Here is a 17,580-nt window from a genome sequence, read left to right on the forward strand (position 1 = left end):
ATAAAAATTTAGTGAAATCCCGCCAAGTTAAATTATTTTAGCTTATTACATATAACAAGACAAAGGTTTGAGAGGTACAGAAAAGAGCAATGATATCATCTGGTCCACAACTTAAGAAAGAAAATGATTCTGAGAAGAGAAATGGTTATTGCAGAGATATAAACAATGCCACGAATAATAAGATCATGATTCCACACAAACGGGGTGAGGTGGGTGGGTGTATGTGCTGGGAAGAATTTGTGGGAAAGAGAGGTATTAATCACCCCACCCACCCACCCACCTGCCAATTTCACCTACAAATACCCCTCCCCACCTTGAATCGCATTATAAACAGCAAAAGACACAAGACTGGGAGAGGACTTTGTGAAGATAATGAGCGCTTTTGCCCTCACACCTTTGAAGCGTTTGGCGAATAATATTAACTAGCTGTCTTGCTTAACTGCAAAAAAAAAAACACTAGAAAGTGTTCCAAGAAATAACAGGACTCCTCTGGAAGTTGGACTTTGCACCCCCATCATGTGCCTCATTATCTGTTTGTTTTATCTGGTGAACATAACCTGATCTCTGGAGCGCAGAGACTTATGCAATCTGGAAAGTTATCAGGGCTCTCTTGGGCCACTCTGCCACAAGACACACACATCTGTAGTGGCAGACACAGGTCTTCTAGTGCTGGCCGGTGTTTTAATCTTTCTTCAAAAACCTTACCTTGCTGAAGAGTCTCCAGTCTGAAAAGGACATGGCCTGCTCTACCCGCATCATAGCAGTCTGGATTTTTCTTCTTCATGGTATGTACATTGGTGGAACAGGGACCGTGGAAAGAGGGAGGGAGGGCTTGTCTACAAAACCATCCCCAAAGGCCAGTCCAGTCCATATGACTACATGTTCATGGTGAGTATGGCAGAACTGAATGGATCTTCTGGGCTGATTTGGTACACAAGGTTGACAAATTTTTGGTTGCTTTTCTCATGAGCATCCAGCTTACCATGACATTCCACTTCCCTCAGATTGTTCAGGGCCTGCACATTCAACCACTTCAGCACCTGCGAGCCATGCGGAAAGCCTTGGGTTTATTGAGCATTCCCGATTTGCTTTCACAAAGCTTTCACAGAGGTTAGATTATAGTATTCATTGAGCATTAGGGATGGGAGGATCTTATAATTTCAGTTCACATTTTGTCATTCTTAAATTTAGCTCACCACATTTCTGCAGAAGTTTGCTACTGGGGGGGGGGGGGAAGTACTCATGGAATTTATTCAGCATTTCAGTACAACTTTTCTTCTCATAAGCACATTTTCATATGTAGCTATGACCGGTGTACATATTTTTGCAAGCAATTTCTTCTAATGCTATGCATTCTTGTGTGTTATTTTCACTAATGTATTTGTTTTTATACCCAGTTTCTCCTAATACATTATTATTATTATTTTGGTAAACACTCTGATTGGAGAACTGCATTGCAAAATTTAGTAAGTGGGAATTTCGAAGGATGTCTGTGTTTCGGTTCTCATATTGTTTCAGAAACTACAAATTTAGCTTTTAATGTGAACTGAATATAATTTCTCCTCGATCTGGATCAAGCATTCATTCTGATTTGCTTGCAGGGAGCTTACATATCTTCCCATTTATCATTTGTTCAACCACACTTTTCAATGCATTTCTCTGTCATTTTCCAAACTGCAAAAACAAAACACCAATATGCATTATATTAGGAGAGTGTGCTTTACTCAAATGTAAAACTGCACACAAACAAATGTATATTAAGACAAATCAGTACTAAAATGCTGGTGAATTTTCATGAGGGCTTTATTTCCTTTTTTTAAAAAATGGAAACTGGTGTAGAAATATGGAGAACTGAATTTAAGGGGGGGGGGGGAGAGAGAGAGAAACAAAAACTGAGAAATTCACCCATCCCTACTCTTCACAAAGGGAACCTGTAGAAAGAGCAGAAACGTCCTGCTTCAAGTCCTGGCTAACTCTGGTGCCTCGTCAACTCAGACTCTGGTAAACTGCTCAATGGCATTCTCCAGTCAATTTATGGCACTTAAAATGATAAGCCGGAGGGATGCTCAGCAAATCCTACATTGTGCCAAACATAGCCAAGAACTATCCAGTCTATGCTTATCATGTTCCATGATTTGTGTCATTGGGCTTCCACCCTGTTATCAGCTGCTGTTCCCTTTGGGGCAGCGGCAGAGAACAGACACTGAATTGTCATTAATTGCACCTGTCAGTACAAGCACTGGATGCAGGCATCATGCAGGCTAACTCTCCAAACTCACAACAGTACGAATCAAATTATCTCCCCTACCCCATTCCCAGGCCTTTTCCCCCCTTGCACCTCTTTTTCTAGGGGGGGGACACACACACACTGCCCATCCCCATGGCTTTTGCAATTTTAAAAGCAGCAAAAGCTGGGAGGAAGATATAGTCAAACTACCATTAGCTGATTCTGCCTGCCATTGGCTCTGCCTCCACTTACTTCTCTCCTGTCTGCCCCCCCAATCCCAATGGGCACCAGCCAACACTGCCCAGGAGCCTAAAAAGACTCCTAGGATCTCAAACCATTTTTCTTTGTTTACTGTACCTACTTATTTATGTGTCCTTTAACAGTGTCTCAGCATGCAGACCATATTAGGGAAAGGGAACTTTTCCTGGCATGAAGATAAAAGTGACAGACATAGTTCTCCTTGTTGGATTTCTTCCTGTCATCAGGTGACTGTTAATTTGAAAAGAAAACCCAACAGGAGCATAAAAATAAAAGCAGACCCACCCCCACCCCCAATTTTCCCTGTGCTCCATTAACTCTATCTAAATATGCTTTCAGCCCTGAGCATGGCTAGCTGAATTTCTAAGGCTGCAACACAGAGCCAAAGTACTGTATAGCACCGCATGCTCCTTCGATGATGTAAACCTCTGCCTGCTGCCAGCAGGGAAAACGTGGCACATCTGGTGCCAATTGCTAGAGCTGATTACTCTCTTGCCATCCTTGCTAATGGAACGGACCACACACTCTCACGCCAAGTGTCATCTCTCTCTACTGGAAACCAATGGTAGCATTAATCCAACGGGATCAGCTCTGCACAGCCTCTTACAGGGGCAGTAAACTTGAAAAAGTTCAGGAAACTTGTACGGTTTGCCTGGGCAACTAGGATCAGTGCAGTGCACCTGAAATCAATAAAGAAGCAAAGGCAAATGATCATTGGGACTCCTACACTCAGTGAATAGGGGGAAGAGCCATAGCTCAGTGGCGGCAGAGCATTTGCTTAGCATGCAGAAGCTCCCAGGTTCAGTTCCCAGCTTCTCTGGATAGGGCTAGGAGTGCTCCCTGCCTGAAACTCTGGAGAGCTGCTGCCAGCTAGTGCAAGAAATAAAGAGCTAGATGGACCAATGATCTGACTCCACAGAACAGCAGTTCCCTACATTCCAGATTTAAATATTTATATATCTTGTTGGTAAATTTTTGCAAAGGTAGGCTCATTCACACTTGCAGGTTGATCACTGCAGGACCAGCTGATGATTTGCATGTGTGAATATGCCACCACTGAGTTAGCCACTAGAGGTCTTGTCTAAAGGTTGCAAAAGGTAAAGGGACCCCTGATCATTAGGTCCAGTCGTGGCCGACTCGGGTTGCGGCGCTCATCTCGCTTTACTGGCCGAGGGAGCCGGCGTGCAGCTTCCGGGTCATGTGGCCAGCATGACTAAGCTGCTTCTGGCGAACCAGAGCAGCGCACGGAAATGCCGTTTACCTTCCCGCCGGAGCAGTACCTATTTATCTACTTGCACTTTGATGTGCTTTTGAACTGCCAGGTGGTTGGCAGGAGCAGGGACCAAGCAACAGGAGGTCACCCCGTCGTGGGGGTTCGAACCACCAACCTTCTGATCGTCAAGTCCTAGGCTCTGTGGTTTAACCCACAGCGCCACCCGTTGTAATGTGTCTTAATTTGCAATACAGACCTCTGTTTGAAGGGTTGCCAGAAGACAGCCCTCTCTTTGAAGGGCCGTCAAGTCCAGTTTAAAGATATAGAACCAGGAGTACTGGTTGGTTCTTAAAAGACTAGAGGAGAAAGCTGAAGTGGTGGAGCCTCTGCCTCACAAACAGGAAGATCTCAGGTTCATCCCTCAGCATCTCCAGATAGGGAACGTCCCCTGCCTGAAACCCTGGAGAGCTGCTGCCAGTCAGTGTAAACAATATTGAGCTAGATAAGACAATGGTGTGACTCTATATAAGGCAGCTTTCTATGTTCCGAGAAGACTATACATATGTGGAGGGTTCCCCCACCCCAGCATATTTACTTTTAGAGACTTTCCTATTCCCTGAAGCACAATACCTGCAGGAGCCAGGCTTCCCTGCTCACCTTCCCCAGTTATTTAAGGCTATATTTCCTCTGTGATACAAGAGGAGATGTGAAATCAATATTCCATGCAAGCACTCAGTGAATTATAAATCTAACCCCTGGCTTCCAATGATGGTCCTACTCAGACTAGACCCAACTGAGATTATAGGCATGGCTGCCTTAGGTCCAATAATTTCAACGGGTCTCTGAGTAGGACTTTAGCATTTTAGCAAACAACTGCAACAGGATGGGTGAACGAGCATTTGGCCATACATCCTCTCCCCCGCTCCCCATACACAACCCAGACATTCTTACTCGAATATGAATGGAGTGTTTCATTCTTTTTTAGGCCTCATCACAGGTTACCCCAGGAAAAGAAGTTCTGACTCAGAAGACATCAGAAACTGTACAATCACTCCTCCGGTGAGATCCTTAATATTGCTCAAAATTGAGGAATCTATTATTTGTGTTTGTGTGTGTGTGCATGGGGGGGGGGAGGGAGAACGCCCTTCCCAAACTGTCTAGCATCTAGGGATGGCAGAGAAACTCTATTCAGTTCGCATTTGAATCAACTTTATCAAATTCACACTTAACTGAAACAATACACCTACCTTAAAATACAGCTGTGCTCTGAAATTAGCACTTATCGAATTTTGTGGTGCAGTTCTCCAACCATCTTTTAAAAAATAATAATGTATGTATTAGGTTAAAACATGCATAAAAATAAATATACTCATGAAAATAACATGCAAAAAGGGCATCACAAAAATGTGAATTTTAGTTCAAAACTGAATATAGTGGTACCTCGGGTTAAGAACCTAATTCGTTCTTGAGGTCTGCTCTTAACCTAAAACTGTTCTTAACCTGAGGTACCACTTTAGCTAATGTGGCCTCCTGCTGCCATCGTGCCGCCACCACACAATTTCTATTCTCATCCTGAAGCAAAGTTCTTAACCTGAGGTACTATTTCTGGGTTAGCAGAGTCTGTAACCTGAAGCGTCTGCAACCTGAAGCGTCTGTAACCCAAGGTACCACTGTACAAAAATGTGCAAATTGGGTAGAATTGCATACAACGATGTGTATATTCAGAGAAATTTGCACTACAATGCTGACGAATTGTCATGAGGATTTAAAAATAAATAAATTGCAAATTGCTGCAGAAACGTGTAAAAATGAGAAACCGAAAGAACGAAAACTGACAGATCCCTACGAAGGTGTAGTCCAGCCCTATGAAGCACCTAGTCAGGCAGCCTCTGAGGTCCAAGTGTCAGTGCTTTGCTGAGACTGTGAGGCAACATTGAGAAGGGGCCAGTGGAGGAGAGTGAATGGCTGCCCTGACCCCCATTTCTTCCTCTTCTGCCCTTGTACTGATCATCCATTTGTGCTTTCAGCACTTGCCTCCTACAGTCACCAATACAAGTGAGCGCCTGAGCACCCTGCGGCTGCACATGCAGTCTCACAACTTCTCTGCCTACATCATTCCTGCCACGGATTCACACATGGTAAGGCAAAGGGTGCAGTCGTTCCACCTTTATCAGGGGTGGGAAGGGACTGGGTTCTGTCCAAAAAGAAACACTACATTTCCATACCTGAAGCTACAAAGATAGGATGGCAAGTGTGTCATAAGAGACCTGGCCATGTATGTGGCTTCAGATTCCCAGGACTAGCAGAAGCAGGGTAGGTTATGCAAGACAATCTATTTCTATATGGTAAAGGTGCAGGTGGCACTGTGGTCTAAATCACTGAGCCTCTTGGGCTTGCCGATCAGAAGGTCAGCGGTTCGAATCCCCACGATGGGATGAGTTCCCATTGCTCTGTCCCAGCTCCAACCTAGCAGTTTGAAAGCACACCAGTACAAGTAGATAAATACCACTGTGGCGGGAAGGAAAACAGCGTTTCCATGCACTCTGGTTTCTGTCACTGTGTTCTGTTGCACCAGAAGCAGTTTAGTCATGCTGGCCATGTGACCCAGAAAGTTGTCTGAACAAAAGCCATCTCCCTTGGCCTGAAAGCGAGATGAGCGCTGCAACCCCGTAGTCACCTTTGACTGGACTTAACCGTCCAGGGGTCCTTTACCATTTACCTTCTAATTTGCATATATCTGCACACTTTGTATAATGTACGCAGATTGCAGAATTCTGTTTTTCTGGACACATAATTTTGATTTCCTAGCTGCATAAGTTTTCTGTTTTGTTTTGGGTTTTTTAAGAGGAGATAATAGGGACGCGGGTGGCGTTGTGGGTTAAACCACAGAGCCTAGGACTTGCCGATCAGAAGGTTGGCGGTTCAAATCCCCGTGACAGGGTGAGCTCCCGTTGCTCGGTCCCTGCTCCTGCCAACCTAGCAGTTCGAAAGCACATCGAAGTGCAAGTAGATAAATAGGTACCACTCCGGCGGGAAGGTAAACGGCATTTCCGTGCGCTGCTCTGGTTCACCAAAAGCGGCTTAGTCCTGCTGGCCACATGACCCGGAAGCTGTACGCCGGCTCCCTCAGCCAATAAAGCAAGATGAGCACCGCAACCCCAGAGTCAGTCACGACTGGACCTAATGGTCAGGGGTCCCTTTACCTTTAAAAGGAGATAATATAGTGGTATGTTATTAGAAAGGGGAACCTTTCTTGCACTTAAGTGCATTGCAGGGGGTTGGACTAGACAGCCCTAGAGGTCCCTTCCAACTCTACAAATCTATGATTCTGTGAAGACAATTCACTGCACTCAGAGGGCTTTTCTGTTTCCCAGAGTGAATACATTGGTGAACGGGACAAGAGGCTATCCTGGATGACAGGCTTCACAGGATCGGCAGGTAAATACTCTTTCAGACTTACCATCCCACTTTTCCTGGTCTACATTGGCCAGGACCCTAAGATACACAGGTCCTGAACAATAAATGGGGGACGTGTGGCCCTCTGCAAGTTGTTGGCCTTCAGCTCCCATCAGCCCCAGCCAGCACAGTCAGTTATTAGGGGGGATAGGAGCTCTGTAGTTCAGAAATATTTAGGTCCCAGGTTTCCAATCCCCAGCCTAGGCCTAATACAGACTTCTGTTCACTGGGAGTTAGAACCAGCACCTAAATGGAATGCCAAGTTAATGGAATGTGCATAGAAATATCAACAGCACATTACTGTTAGCAAAGTCGCTTCTATAATACAGGAGTCCAGAGTGAAATGAAATCCTGATAACACATTACTCAGAAAAGCTGAACAATACAGTATATAAATTGGGAAGAAAAGAACAAAGAGATTTTGTCTTTATTACTTCACAACATCCACATAACCAAACATACAGAGAAAAGAATTCCCTCAGAACTACACAGCCAATCAGGGCATGTGCTACCTCAGCAAAAATCATTTCCCCCTGCCTGCCTGTTTCCCTCTTGGCTAGTTGACTTTAGCATTGACAGAACTAACCCTTAAGCCATATGTGGGGAACCCCTGATCCTCTGGATGTTGCTGAACTACAATTCACATCAGCACTTGGCATGATCGCTGTCAATTGACTCATTATGAACATGCAAAGGAAGGAAGGCAGGGAATAAAAAAAAATTCTGAATTTTTGAAGAAGAAAAGTAGCTGCATTTAATGTTTTAAAGATGTTGAGAGGTGTCATATTCAAGGCACTGTATTTGCTTGTTTAAAATAAAAAAATTAAAGGGGAGGGGGACACAAAGGGCAGAAATTCACCATATCTGATTTCTCACACCTGTAATATGAGTGTGAAGCTTGCATCGGCAAAGATTCACATGTGGTCTAAACTTGGCACTCATGTTCTCTGTGTCTTTTCATTGACATCATTTATAAATGATGCACTTCACATGAAAGAGCACTCACAACATCGGTTGTGAAACACATTGCCACATCCATTCTACACCATGCATATAAAGGACATTTAAAGCACATGGCTCCCCCCCCTGCAATGAAACCTGGGAACTGCAGTTTATCATCACAGAGCTACAGTTCCCAGCACCCTTAATAAACTACAGTTTCCAGGATTATTTGGGAAAAGACATGTGCTTTAAATGTATGGTTTGGATATGACCTATTTAGGACGTGGGTCCAAACCACTGAGCCTCTTGGACTTGCTGATCAGAAGGTCGGCGGTTCGAATCCCTGTGACAGGGTGAGCTCCCATTGCTGTGTCCCAGCTCCTGCCAACCTAGCAATTCGAAAGCATGCCAGTGCAAGTAGATAAATATGTACCACTGCAGCAAGAAGGTAAACAGCATTTCCATGTGTTCTGGTTTCCATCATGGTGTTTTCTTGCACCAGAAGCGGTTTAGTCATGCTGGTCACATGACCCAGAAAGCTTGGACAAATGCTGGCTCCCTTGGCCTGAAAGCAAGATGAGCGCTGCAACCCTATAGTCGCCTTTGACTGGACTTAACTGTCCAGGGGTCCTTTACCCTTTACCTTTTATTTAGGCCTTGTTTAGCTCTGGGATACCAAGACATAGTAAAGAAGCTTATAGGCATGTACAGAGTATATTTCCTTCACCAAGTAGTAACCAGTTCCAGCAAGTGCTAGGAAATAGGGCTGAGGAATGTGTTTTCAAGCAAGCTCAGGTCATAGCAACTCTGATGTTAGGAATTTATCATGATACACACACATTAAATTGTTCTGCTTGTTTGTTGTAGGGACTGGTGTGGTCACTTTGCAGAAGGCTGCGCTCTTCACTGACAGTCGCTACTGGATCCAAGCTGAGCGGCAAATGGATTGCAACTGGGAGCTGCAGAAATCAAGTTAGTGCCCTCCATAAAAATGTCTTGGGGTGCAGTTCCCCCTCTGGCCACCAGGGCTGCAAAGAGATAGGGAGAAATTCAATTCAGCTCACAATTAAATGTGAACCTTCTTAATTAGCTTTTCCTGAAACAATATGCAGATTGAAAAGCAGCCGTCTTTCAAAATTGGCACGTCTGAATTTTGCAGTGGAGTCCTCCAGCCAAATAATGTGAAGAAAAATGCATCTACTAGGACAGTGTGTGCATAGAAATGCATATAGCAGTGAAAATAACATAGAAAAATGCATTGTACTAGGGGAAGTTGCTTTGTGAAACTTGTGCATACAAAAATGTGAAAATGAATAAATTTGCACTAAAACACTGGTGAATTTTCATGAATACTATATATATATATATATATATATATACACACACACACACACAGTGGTGCCCTGCAAGACGAATGCCTTGCAAGACGAAAAACCCGCTAGACGAAAGGGTTTTCCGTTTTGGTGGTGCTTCGCAAAACGAATTTCCTATGGGCTTGCTTCGCAAGACGAAAATGTCTTGCGAGTTCCTGCGGGTTTTTTTCCCTCCCCCCCCCTTTCTAAGCCGCTAAGCCGCTTATCAGCTGATCCGCTAAGCTGATAAGCCGCTAAAAGCCGCTAAAAGCCGCTAAACCGCTAATAGCGCTAATCCGCTAAGCCGTCAATGGGCTTGCTTCGCAAGACGAAAAAACCGCTAGACGAAGAGAATCGCGGAACGGATTCTTTTCGTCTTGCGAGGCACCACTGTATATATATATTGCACCCAGATGTGGAAATGCAGAGAAGTGAACTTAAGACTGGAAAAATGAGAAACTGAAATCGACAGGTTTGTTCATCTCTAGTGCCACACATCAGCAGACAAGCCCTTCTAGACTAAAGCAGGTGTCCTAGGAGACTTCAGTGTGAAATGGATGACCAGGTCAAACAGATACTCCAACCACAAGTCCTGGGCTGCTTCCACCGTGTGAATTTCTTGTGAAACAGCTATGCTTTGTTCACCCACTTTTTTTAATGAGGCACCTGCATAGCTAATTAACTAATTCAATTCATTAATCAGTGCCCATAAAATATCTCAATATGATTTCACAATAAATTCACATCAAGAATAAAAGCAATTATGCGATTTCATATATGAAAAACAGGCACACAGACTCAGGAACCGCTGACACGTGACACCTACATCTTGCTAGGATTCAGACTCAAGTCTACTGACCTTTATCAAGCCCATCACAGAGCAACTGGTCCAGGGCTGGCATAGTCTCTCCTGATTGCTTCATATTGAATAACATTGGTGGCAAGATGGTACTATTTGGAACCCCCCAGCACAGCTGCCACTGAGCCAGAAGGTAATCACCTGAGGCTATTCTCTGAAACCAACCCTGGAGGTGGTATCAGAGCCACTGTAAAACAGTGTCTCTCACCCCCATCTTCCCCCCACCCTAGTCTGTTCAAGAGGATACCATGCACAGTGGCAGCAAACGCTTCTGAGAGTGCAAGTAAAAATAACAGCATCACCCTATCTTTCTCCTAATAAAAGTCATCTGTTGGGGCAACCAAGGTCAATCCAGTCCCATCACCAGGACTGAACCCAGATTGAAATGAATCAAAACAATTGATTTCACCCAAGAGTGCCTGGAGCTGTTACACCATTACCCTCTCAATCCCTAAATCCGAAAAGGGAGTATTTGTAGCTGGGCAGTAGTCACTGCAAAGTCCAGTGTGGGCCTTTTCAGGAGTGATCAAATCACTGCCCCTTCGACAATCGCTAGGACCACTCCCACCCACCCCGCAAGGATGCCTTAATCACATCCTGGACCCACTTGACCCATACCCACTGCCCTGTCCAGATTCATCCAAGTATGCTGCTGTGATGTCAGCATCAGGGAGGCAGTTCCACCCAACGACATTGGGTGCTACTGGCTCTGCCATTGAGCTATGGCATTAGTTGACTCAATGGCCAATGTTACCAATGGAATTGCAGCTAGCTTCTTCTTCTCTTGAGGTGGTCCATGCAGTTGCTGGAACACTCACCAGTGTTCACTCTCCTTTCTCTTGCAGCCTGGATCAACTCTATTGGGCAGTGGATTCTTCAAGAAGTTTCAGCTGGGGAGAGAATTGGATTGGATCCCTTCCTCTTTTCTATCAGTAAGAAGCACTGTTCGTCACATCTGCACTATGCATTTAAAGCACATGGTTTCCCCCCAAAGAATCTTGGGAACTGTAGCTTACTCCTCACAGAACTACAATTCCCAGCAGCCTTAACAAACTACAGGTCCAGCTCGCACTGCCCTTATTCCACCTCTGGCCTGTGTTTCCTTTTGGAAAAATGAGGCACAGCAGAAACTATGGTGTCTTTATGATACATGGTTTATTTACACATATATACAACCTGAAGCCTAGCTAGAGAGGGATACAGAGCACCACAAGGTTTCTATTTCCCCCCTGGTTGCAGCCTTGCAGCTCAGCAGCAAATCACTCATCTCCAACCTTCCCCTGACAGCTTGCATCACTCTGTTCCTCTCAAGCTTTCATTGTCTCGGCCTCAGGAAGAGGCCCCACCCTTTCGTGATGCTAATGGTTCATTATCCTCAGGCCACCACCTCAAAGGGAATTAAGATGACTCCATTACCTTTCAACTCATGCTGATTTCCTAGCATTAAGAAGTGCCTAATACACAACACAGGAAGTCTGCCCAGCATAATATGCTAATTAAATTATTAGGACGCAGGTCAAATACATACATGGATCTATGTTAAACACACATGAGTGCGCCTATTTCCTGGTTCTAGCATCCCAACTTAATTAAATTCTAACACTAACCCGATCCAGAATTCAGGTTGTCTTGCACCACAGATTCATAATAATACAATAAATAAAACAAGATTACTTAAACAACATGCAACATCCAATAGCAAAAATAACAAGAGAGCTTCACAGTTTCAGCTTAGTGCTAGAGATACTGCTCCCATTACGTTGCTCATGTCCCTCTCATGCATTTACTTGCAAGGCTCCCAAGCACAAGGAGTTGGGTAGTTGGAAACACGCCTCTCATGAGATTTAGACATACATCTGTGTAAATGCACACTTAGCCATGGTGCTCAGTGGGCGATTTTACCTTCTAAGAGGGATGGAGAGGCCTAAGTCCACCCAGAGTCTAAGAGTAACTGCTCTACTACAGGTGACTTGCTCTGCCCCTCTCCCACAGACCCTGGCCAAGGAAAGCTGCTCTGTACCTGTGGGCACCTATGGAGTCATTTTCAGTCCCTGGATTGAACTAGTTCAGATTAACTTAAAAAAAATCTGAATAACGCATGAAATCAGTTGCTGTAATTTCCAGGTGAACTGAATGTGAATTAAGGGCTCATCCCCACTTCCACCTGTCCAGTGCAAAGAAAGCATGATGGGTCTGAGCAGTTTTACCTTTGCTCCCCACCCCACCCTGCTTCCCCCGGAAAACATGCTCTTTAGCGATTAATCAGAACAAATGGCAATCTGCAGGAAACCTGATTGCCATTTGCTGCAATGCAACTCTAAACCGTGGATTTTCCCAGGGGAAAGCAGTGCAGGAAACAGAAGTGAGATAAGCCCTCAGTTCCTTCTGCAGCGGAACTTGGGGAGGTTGTATAAATTCAATTCAATTTTCATTTTCATTCAATAATTTTATACATGGGACTACTCTGTGTTTGATTGTGGTCACTGCATTTCACATTTTTACCTATCTAAAAAGTACAGTGGTACCTCTACTTACGAATGCAATCCATTTCGGGGTGCCATTCACACCCTGAAAAGTCCATAAATAGAGTGCCGCTACTGCGCGTTCGTGAAGTGCGATAGACCACTTCTGCACATGAACGAAGCGCACAGATCGCTTCTGCGCATGCGTGAAGCGTGCAGATCACTTCTGCGCGTGTGTGAAGCATGCAGATCGCTTCTGCACATGCACGCGGGGCGAACCCAGAAGTAAACACTTCCAGGTTTGCTGCATTCATAACCTGAAAAGCTGCAACGTGAAGCAAACGTAACACGAGGTATGACTGTAATGCTGCTATTTAAGTTCAAATAATGTAATTGTTGGGGGGAGGAACAACCACTCACATTACATAGTGTGTTTCAATGTTCTTTTAAGTATATATTCTAATTTAGCAGAACGACTTGTAAGATACTGAAGGCTGGGGGGAAACCACCAAGGACGACATGAATAAACTGAATTTAACTGTGGACTGAACTGGAACAGAATCAATTCCCTTTGGGAACAAAATTAGTTCCTTTTCTGTAATCGTTCTTGGCTGCTGTTCAATGTGAACTGGAACTAATTTCTTCTAGAAATGATATTTACAATCACTGGTGATTTTTCCGCATCTACCTGCTTGACATCCTCTTTCCGCAGAAAACTGGGAGAGCTACAACCAGATCCTGGAGGGTTCAGATATAATCCTCGTTCCCCTAGAGGACAACCTGGTGGACCAAGTGTGGGGGGCACAGAGACCTCCTCCTCCCACCAACACCATCTACCAACTCAATGACAACTTTGTGGGTATGTTCTTGAGCCATGCATGGACTGGTGCCGGCCTTCCTGGGGAAGTGCCACACCTCAGTGGCAGAGCTCCTGTCTAGAACAAAGTCCTAGGTTCAATCCCCAGAATCTCCAGGTACAGCAGGGAATATCCCCTGACCTCTGTCTGAAACCCTGGAGAGCTGCTGTTAGCCAGTGTATACAGCACTGAGCTAGTTGGCCAATCCTATGACTATAAGATGGATTCCTGGTATGCCCTGCAGAGGACCTTAAGGTCCATGAATAACCATTGTTTAGAGGTCCCAGGCCCTAAGGAAGTCAGACTATCCTCCACCAGGGCCAGGGCCTTCTCAGTGATGGCTCCGACCTGGTGGAACGCTCTGTCCCATGAGACTAGGGCCCTTCAGGATTTAACCTCCTTCCGTCGGGCCTGTAAGACAGAGCTATTCTGTCTGGCCTTTAATTTGAATTCAGCCTAATCATTTATTTCCCTTCTCTTCTCTCCCCTTACCCTTTTATGAAGATCACCCGCTCTGAGACCCCACAGCTAATTCTCCCCTGGCCTCCTCGCTGGCCCAAGTAGGACCAATTCAGCCAGCTAGCCCTGGGTGTTATCTAATGCTTATTTCCCCTAAATTGATTTTTGAATTTTATTGTTATTCATGTTTTTATACTGTATTTTATGCTGCTTTATAATTAAGTGTTTTAAATTTGTGGTTAGCTGCCCTGAGCCCGGTTTTTGAACCGGGAAGGGCGGGGTATAAATAAAAATTTTTTATTATTATTATTATTATTATTATTATTATTATTATTATTATTCCTATGTTCATACATTACACTAGAGTTATTTGGCAGGACTGGCCTGTTTTCTCTAACATTAATGAAGTTCACGGGAAGCAAGAAAAGACATTCAAGTTGGCATGCTTCAGTGTTCTAATATTCCCTGACTTGGCATCAGGCAGATAAGTTCTGTATATATTTCCTATTTTCATCTGTTTGGTTTATCTCTCCTCCCATTGCTTATGTAACTCCGTAATGTGCCCTGTACACTGATAGCCTGATGCTGTCCAGGTTTTCACAGCTGCCTCTAATACCTTCATTTCTGGACCATCGAAACTGGTTCTTAACTGCACATGGTCTTGCATGTAGCCCTCATGGAGCCACAAGGTGCCAACCCACCTCCCATTGAATCTCACCTCCTCCTCTTTCAGGGAGCAGTTGGCAAGAGAAGATTTCTGCTATCCGGACTCAGATGGAGAATCATGGCAGGAAGCCCACAGCAGTCCTGCTTTCTGGTCTCGAGGAAACTGCCTGTGAGTGCTCCGTTGTAATCAAGTTAATGCACAGCTTGCTTTCTATATTTCCACATTGCCTGTTTCTGCAGCCTCCTCAGCTATGTCAGTACACATTCCCTTTGTTGTCCTCACTTGCTGTTCCTGAGCTACTCCCACCAGGGCTGGCTCCAGAGAGTGGCATTGTTAGGAAAGCTTCAGATGCTTTGGAAGCAGAAGGTCGCATGTTCAGTCCTGTGCTTCTTTAGGTAGGGCTGGGAAGTTCCCTTTGTGAAACCCCAGAGAGGTGCTGTCATTCACTATATACAACACTGAGCTAGATGGACCAATCACATCCCTGCCAATTAAAATTGTACAGTGGATTGGGAGATCTTGCATATCAAACTCTTTCTCCCCGAAAGATCAGACTTTTTTTTTATAAGGAAAGTGATTGGGAAATGCACTGGAGAACATGTTGATAACATTTGCTTTGGCACAATGTCATCTAACCTCCCCACAAACAAATCAGAATGAATGCACAATAAATATCCACCATGGTCTGATCTCCCTGCAAACAATTCAGAATGAATGCTTAATAATAATAATAATAATAATAATAATAATAAAAGGTCATCTGAATGTGCCCTTATATACAGTTTGCACGCCACCCCAATCTCTGAGCTGTGCAAGATTCCAGGGATTTCAGAATGACCCACGTTCACTTCAGGGCCTTCTCCTCTGCTTCCCCCGTGACTCTAATCCTGTCTCCGTTCTGCAAGCCACTCTCCCTATAACCCTACCCTGCTTCCTTCAACCACTTAAAAGCCTCCTGGGCAAAAAGAAGAAGAAGGGGGAAAATGGAATTTGTAAGAAACTCCTACCTTTCCACAGGGCTCTTCAATCTTCGGGGAGATGACATCCCTTACACACCTGTCTTCTACGCTTACACACTTCTCACCAAGACAGATATCAGGTATTTGAGCAACTTACTCACCGTCTCAAACAAGGGTCTGGTTCAAACAAGTGGGATCCAGAATAAAATGGCTGCAGTGTGAGATGCTCTCCTCAGGGTGCATGCCAGCCAGCCATGCCCTCTTCCAGAACACTCCATTTCCAATCCTCCATTTCCTGTTTTACCTCCCCTCCCCCAAAACAGAAACTCAGCATTTTTTCCTAAGCATTAGGGATGAGGGAGAAATTCTATGCAGTTTGTATTTACAGGCAACGCTACCAAATTTTCACTTTCAGTCTTCATATCGTTCCAGGAAACACAGCCCTCCTTCGAAATTCTCACCTATCTGAATTCTGTGGTGCAGTTCTCCAGCCAAACAATGTTAACAAAATTCCCATAAGTTCCCTGAGAAGAGGGATGGGCTGCTTTTAAAACCACTCTTGAAAACTGGAGCTCTGTGAGAGAAATAGAGGCATCCTAACAGCTCTCAGGGCCCTTAGCAAACTATCCTTCCCAGGATTCTTTGGGGCAGGGGAGGCCATGACTGTTTAAAGCAGGGGTCAGCAACCTTTTTCAGCCATGGATCGGTCCACTGTCCCTCAGAACCATGTGGTGGGCCAGACTATATTCTTTTTTTTGGGGGGGGGGGGTAATGAACTAATTCCTATGCCCCACAAATAACCCAGAGATGCATTTTAAATAAAAGCACACATTCTGCTCATGTAAAAACACCAGGCAAACCCCACAAATAACCCAGAGATGCATTTTAAATAAAAGCACACATTCTGCTCATGTAAAAACACCAGGCAGACCCCACAAATAACCCAGAGATGCATTTTAAATAAAAGCACACATTCTGCTCGTGTAAAAACACCAGGCAGACCCCACAAATAACCCAGAGATGCATTTTAAATAAAAGGACACAGTCTACTCATGTAAAAACATGCTGATTCCCAGACCATCCGCAGGCCGGATTTAGAAGGTGATTGGGCCGCATCCGGCCCTTGGGCCTTAGGTTGCCTACCCCTGGTTTAAAGTGATTTTTACTGTTTACTAGCACATTAAATGCATAGTGTTAGAGGGGGCCAAAGTGAATCAGCAAAGTAACACACAGTTGTTTGTTCTTCCGACCTCACTTGGTTTGCCTCCACCCCTCCTTAGTCTGTTTGTGAACCAGAGTCGACTGAGCAAAGAGGCATCCCAGTCGCTGGTCTCTCAGTGCCCAGGGCCCCTGTGTGTGCAGGTGGAGGACTATGATCAAGCAAGCGCAAGTCTGAGAAAGTATGCCCAGCAGGATGGCGTTCAAATCTGGATTGGGAGTGAATACACCACCCTAGGACTCTATCGAGAAATCCCCCTGGTAAGTAAGAAAGATGGAGGGACTCTTGTACAGGGGAACCATTGAACGGGAGAGGAGGCTGCACTGGAAAAACTGGGGGAGAAGCATAGGTAACTGCCTTCCATTGAGTCAGACCATTGGTCCATCTAGCTCAGTATGGTCTACTACACTGACTGGTCAGGGATGTGGGTGGTGATGTGGTATAAACCACTGAGCCTCTTGGTCTTGCCGATCAGAAGGTTGGCATTTCGAATCCCCACAACGGGGTGAGCTCCTGTTGTTCTGTCCCAGCTCCTGCCAACCTAGCAGTTCAAAAGCATGCCAGTGCAAGTAGATAAATAGGTACCACTGCGGTGAGAAGGTAAACAGCATTTCCGTGCGCTCTGGTTTCCGTCACGGTTTCCGTCACAG

General features: G+C 44.9%; 1 protein-coding gene across 2 annotated transcripts in view; it reads left to right on the forward strand.

Annotated features, from left to right (window-relative positions):
- Nucleotides 1–577: 577 nt before the first annotated feature.
- Nucleotides 578–17,580, forward strand: part of XPNPEP2 (X-prolyl aminopeptidase 2) — a 35,622-nt gene continuing 18,619 nt past the window's right edge. Inside the window, exons 1-10 of one of the 2 annotated variants that reach the window (XR_013834939.1) lie at nucleotides 578–785; nucleotides 4,684–4,757; nucleotides 5,726–5,836; nucleotides 7,073–7,136; nucleotides 8,964–9,068; nucleotides 11,153–11,239; nucleotides 13,482–13,628; nucleotides 14,819–14,920; nucleotides 15,770–15,851; nucleotides 16,992–17,190. Coding sequence is in view for 1 of the 2 variants with exons in the window: in XM_079962329.1 (XP_079818455.1) it covers nucleotides 737–785; nucleotides 4,684–4,757; nucleotides 5,726–5,836; nucleotides 7,073–7,136; nucleotides 8,964–9,068; nucleotides 11,153–11,239; nucleotides 13,482–13,628; nucleotides 14,819–14,920; nucleotides 15,770–15,851; nucleotides 16,992–17,190 (1,020 nt within the window). In the remaining variant the exon portion in view is untranslated. The remainder of the gene's footprint in view (nucleotides 786–4,683; nucleotides 4,758–5,725; nucleotides 5,837–7,072; nucleotides 7,137–8,963; nucleotides 9,069–11,152; nucleotides 11,240–13,481; nucleotides 13,629–14,818; nucleotides 14,921–15,769; nucleotides 15,852–16,991; nucleotides 17,191–17,580) is intronic. The other variant, XM_079962329.1, reaches the window with a different exon arrangement.

Source organism: Podarcis cretensis (assembly GCF_951804945.1).
Source record: "Podarcis cretensis genome assembly, chromosome: Z".
Lineage (NCBI taxonomy): Eukaryota > Metazoa > Chordata > Lepidosauria > Squamata > Lacertidae > Podarcis > Podarcis cretensis.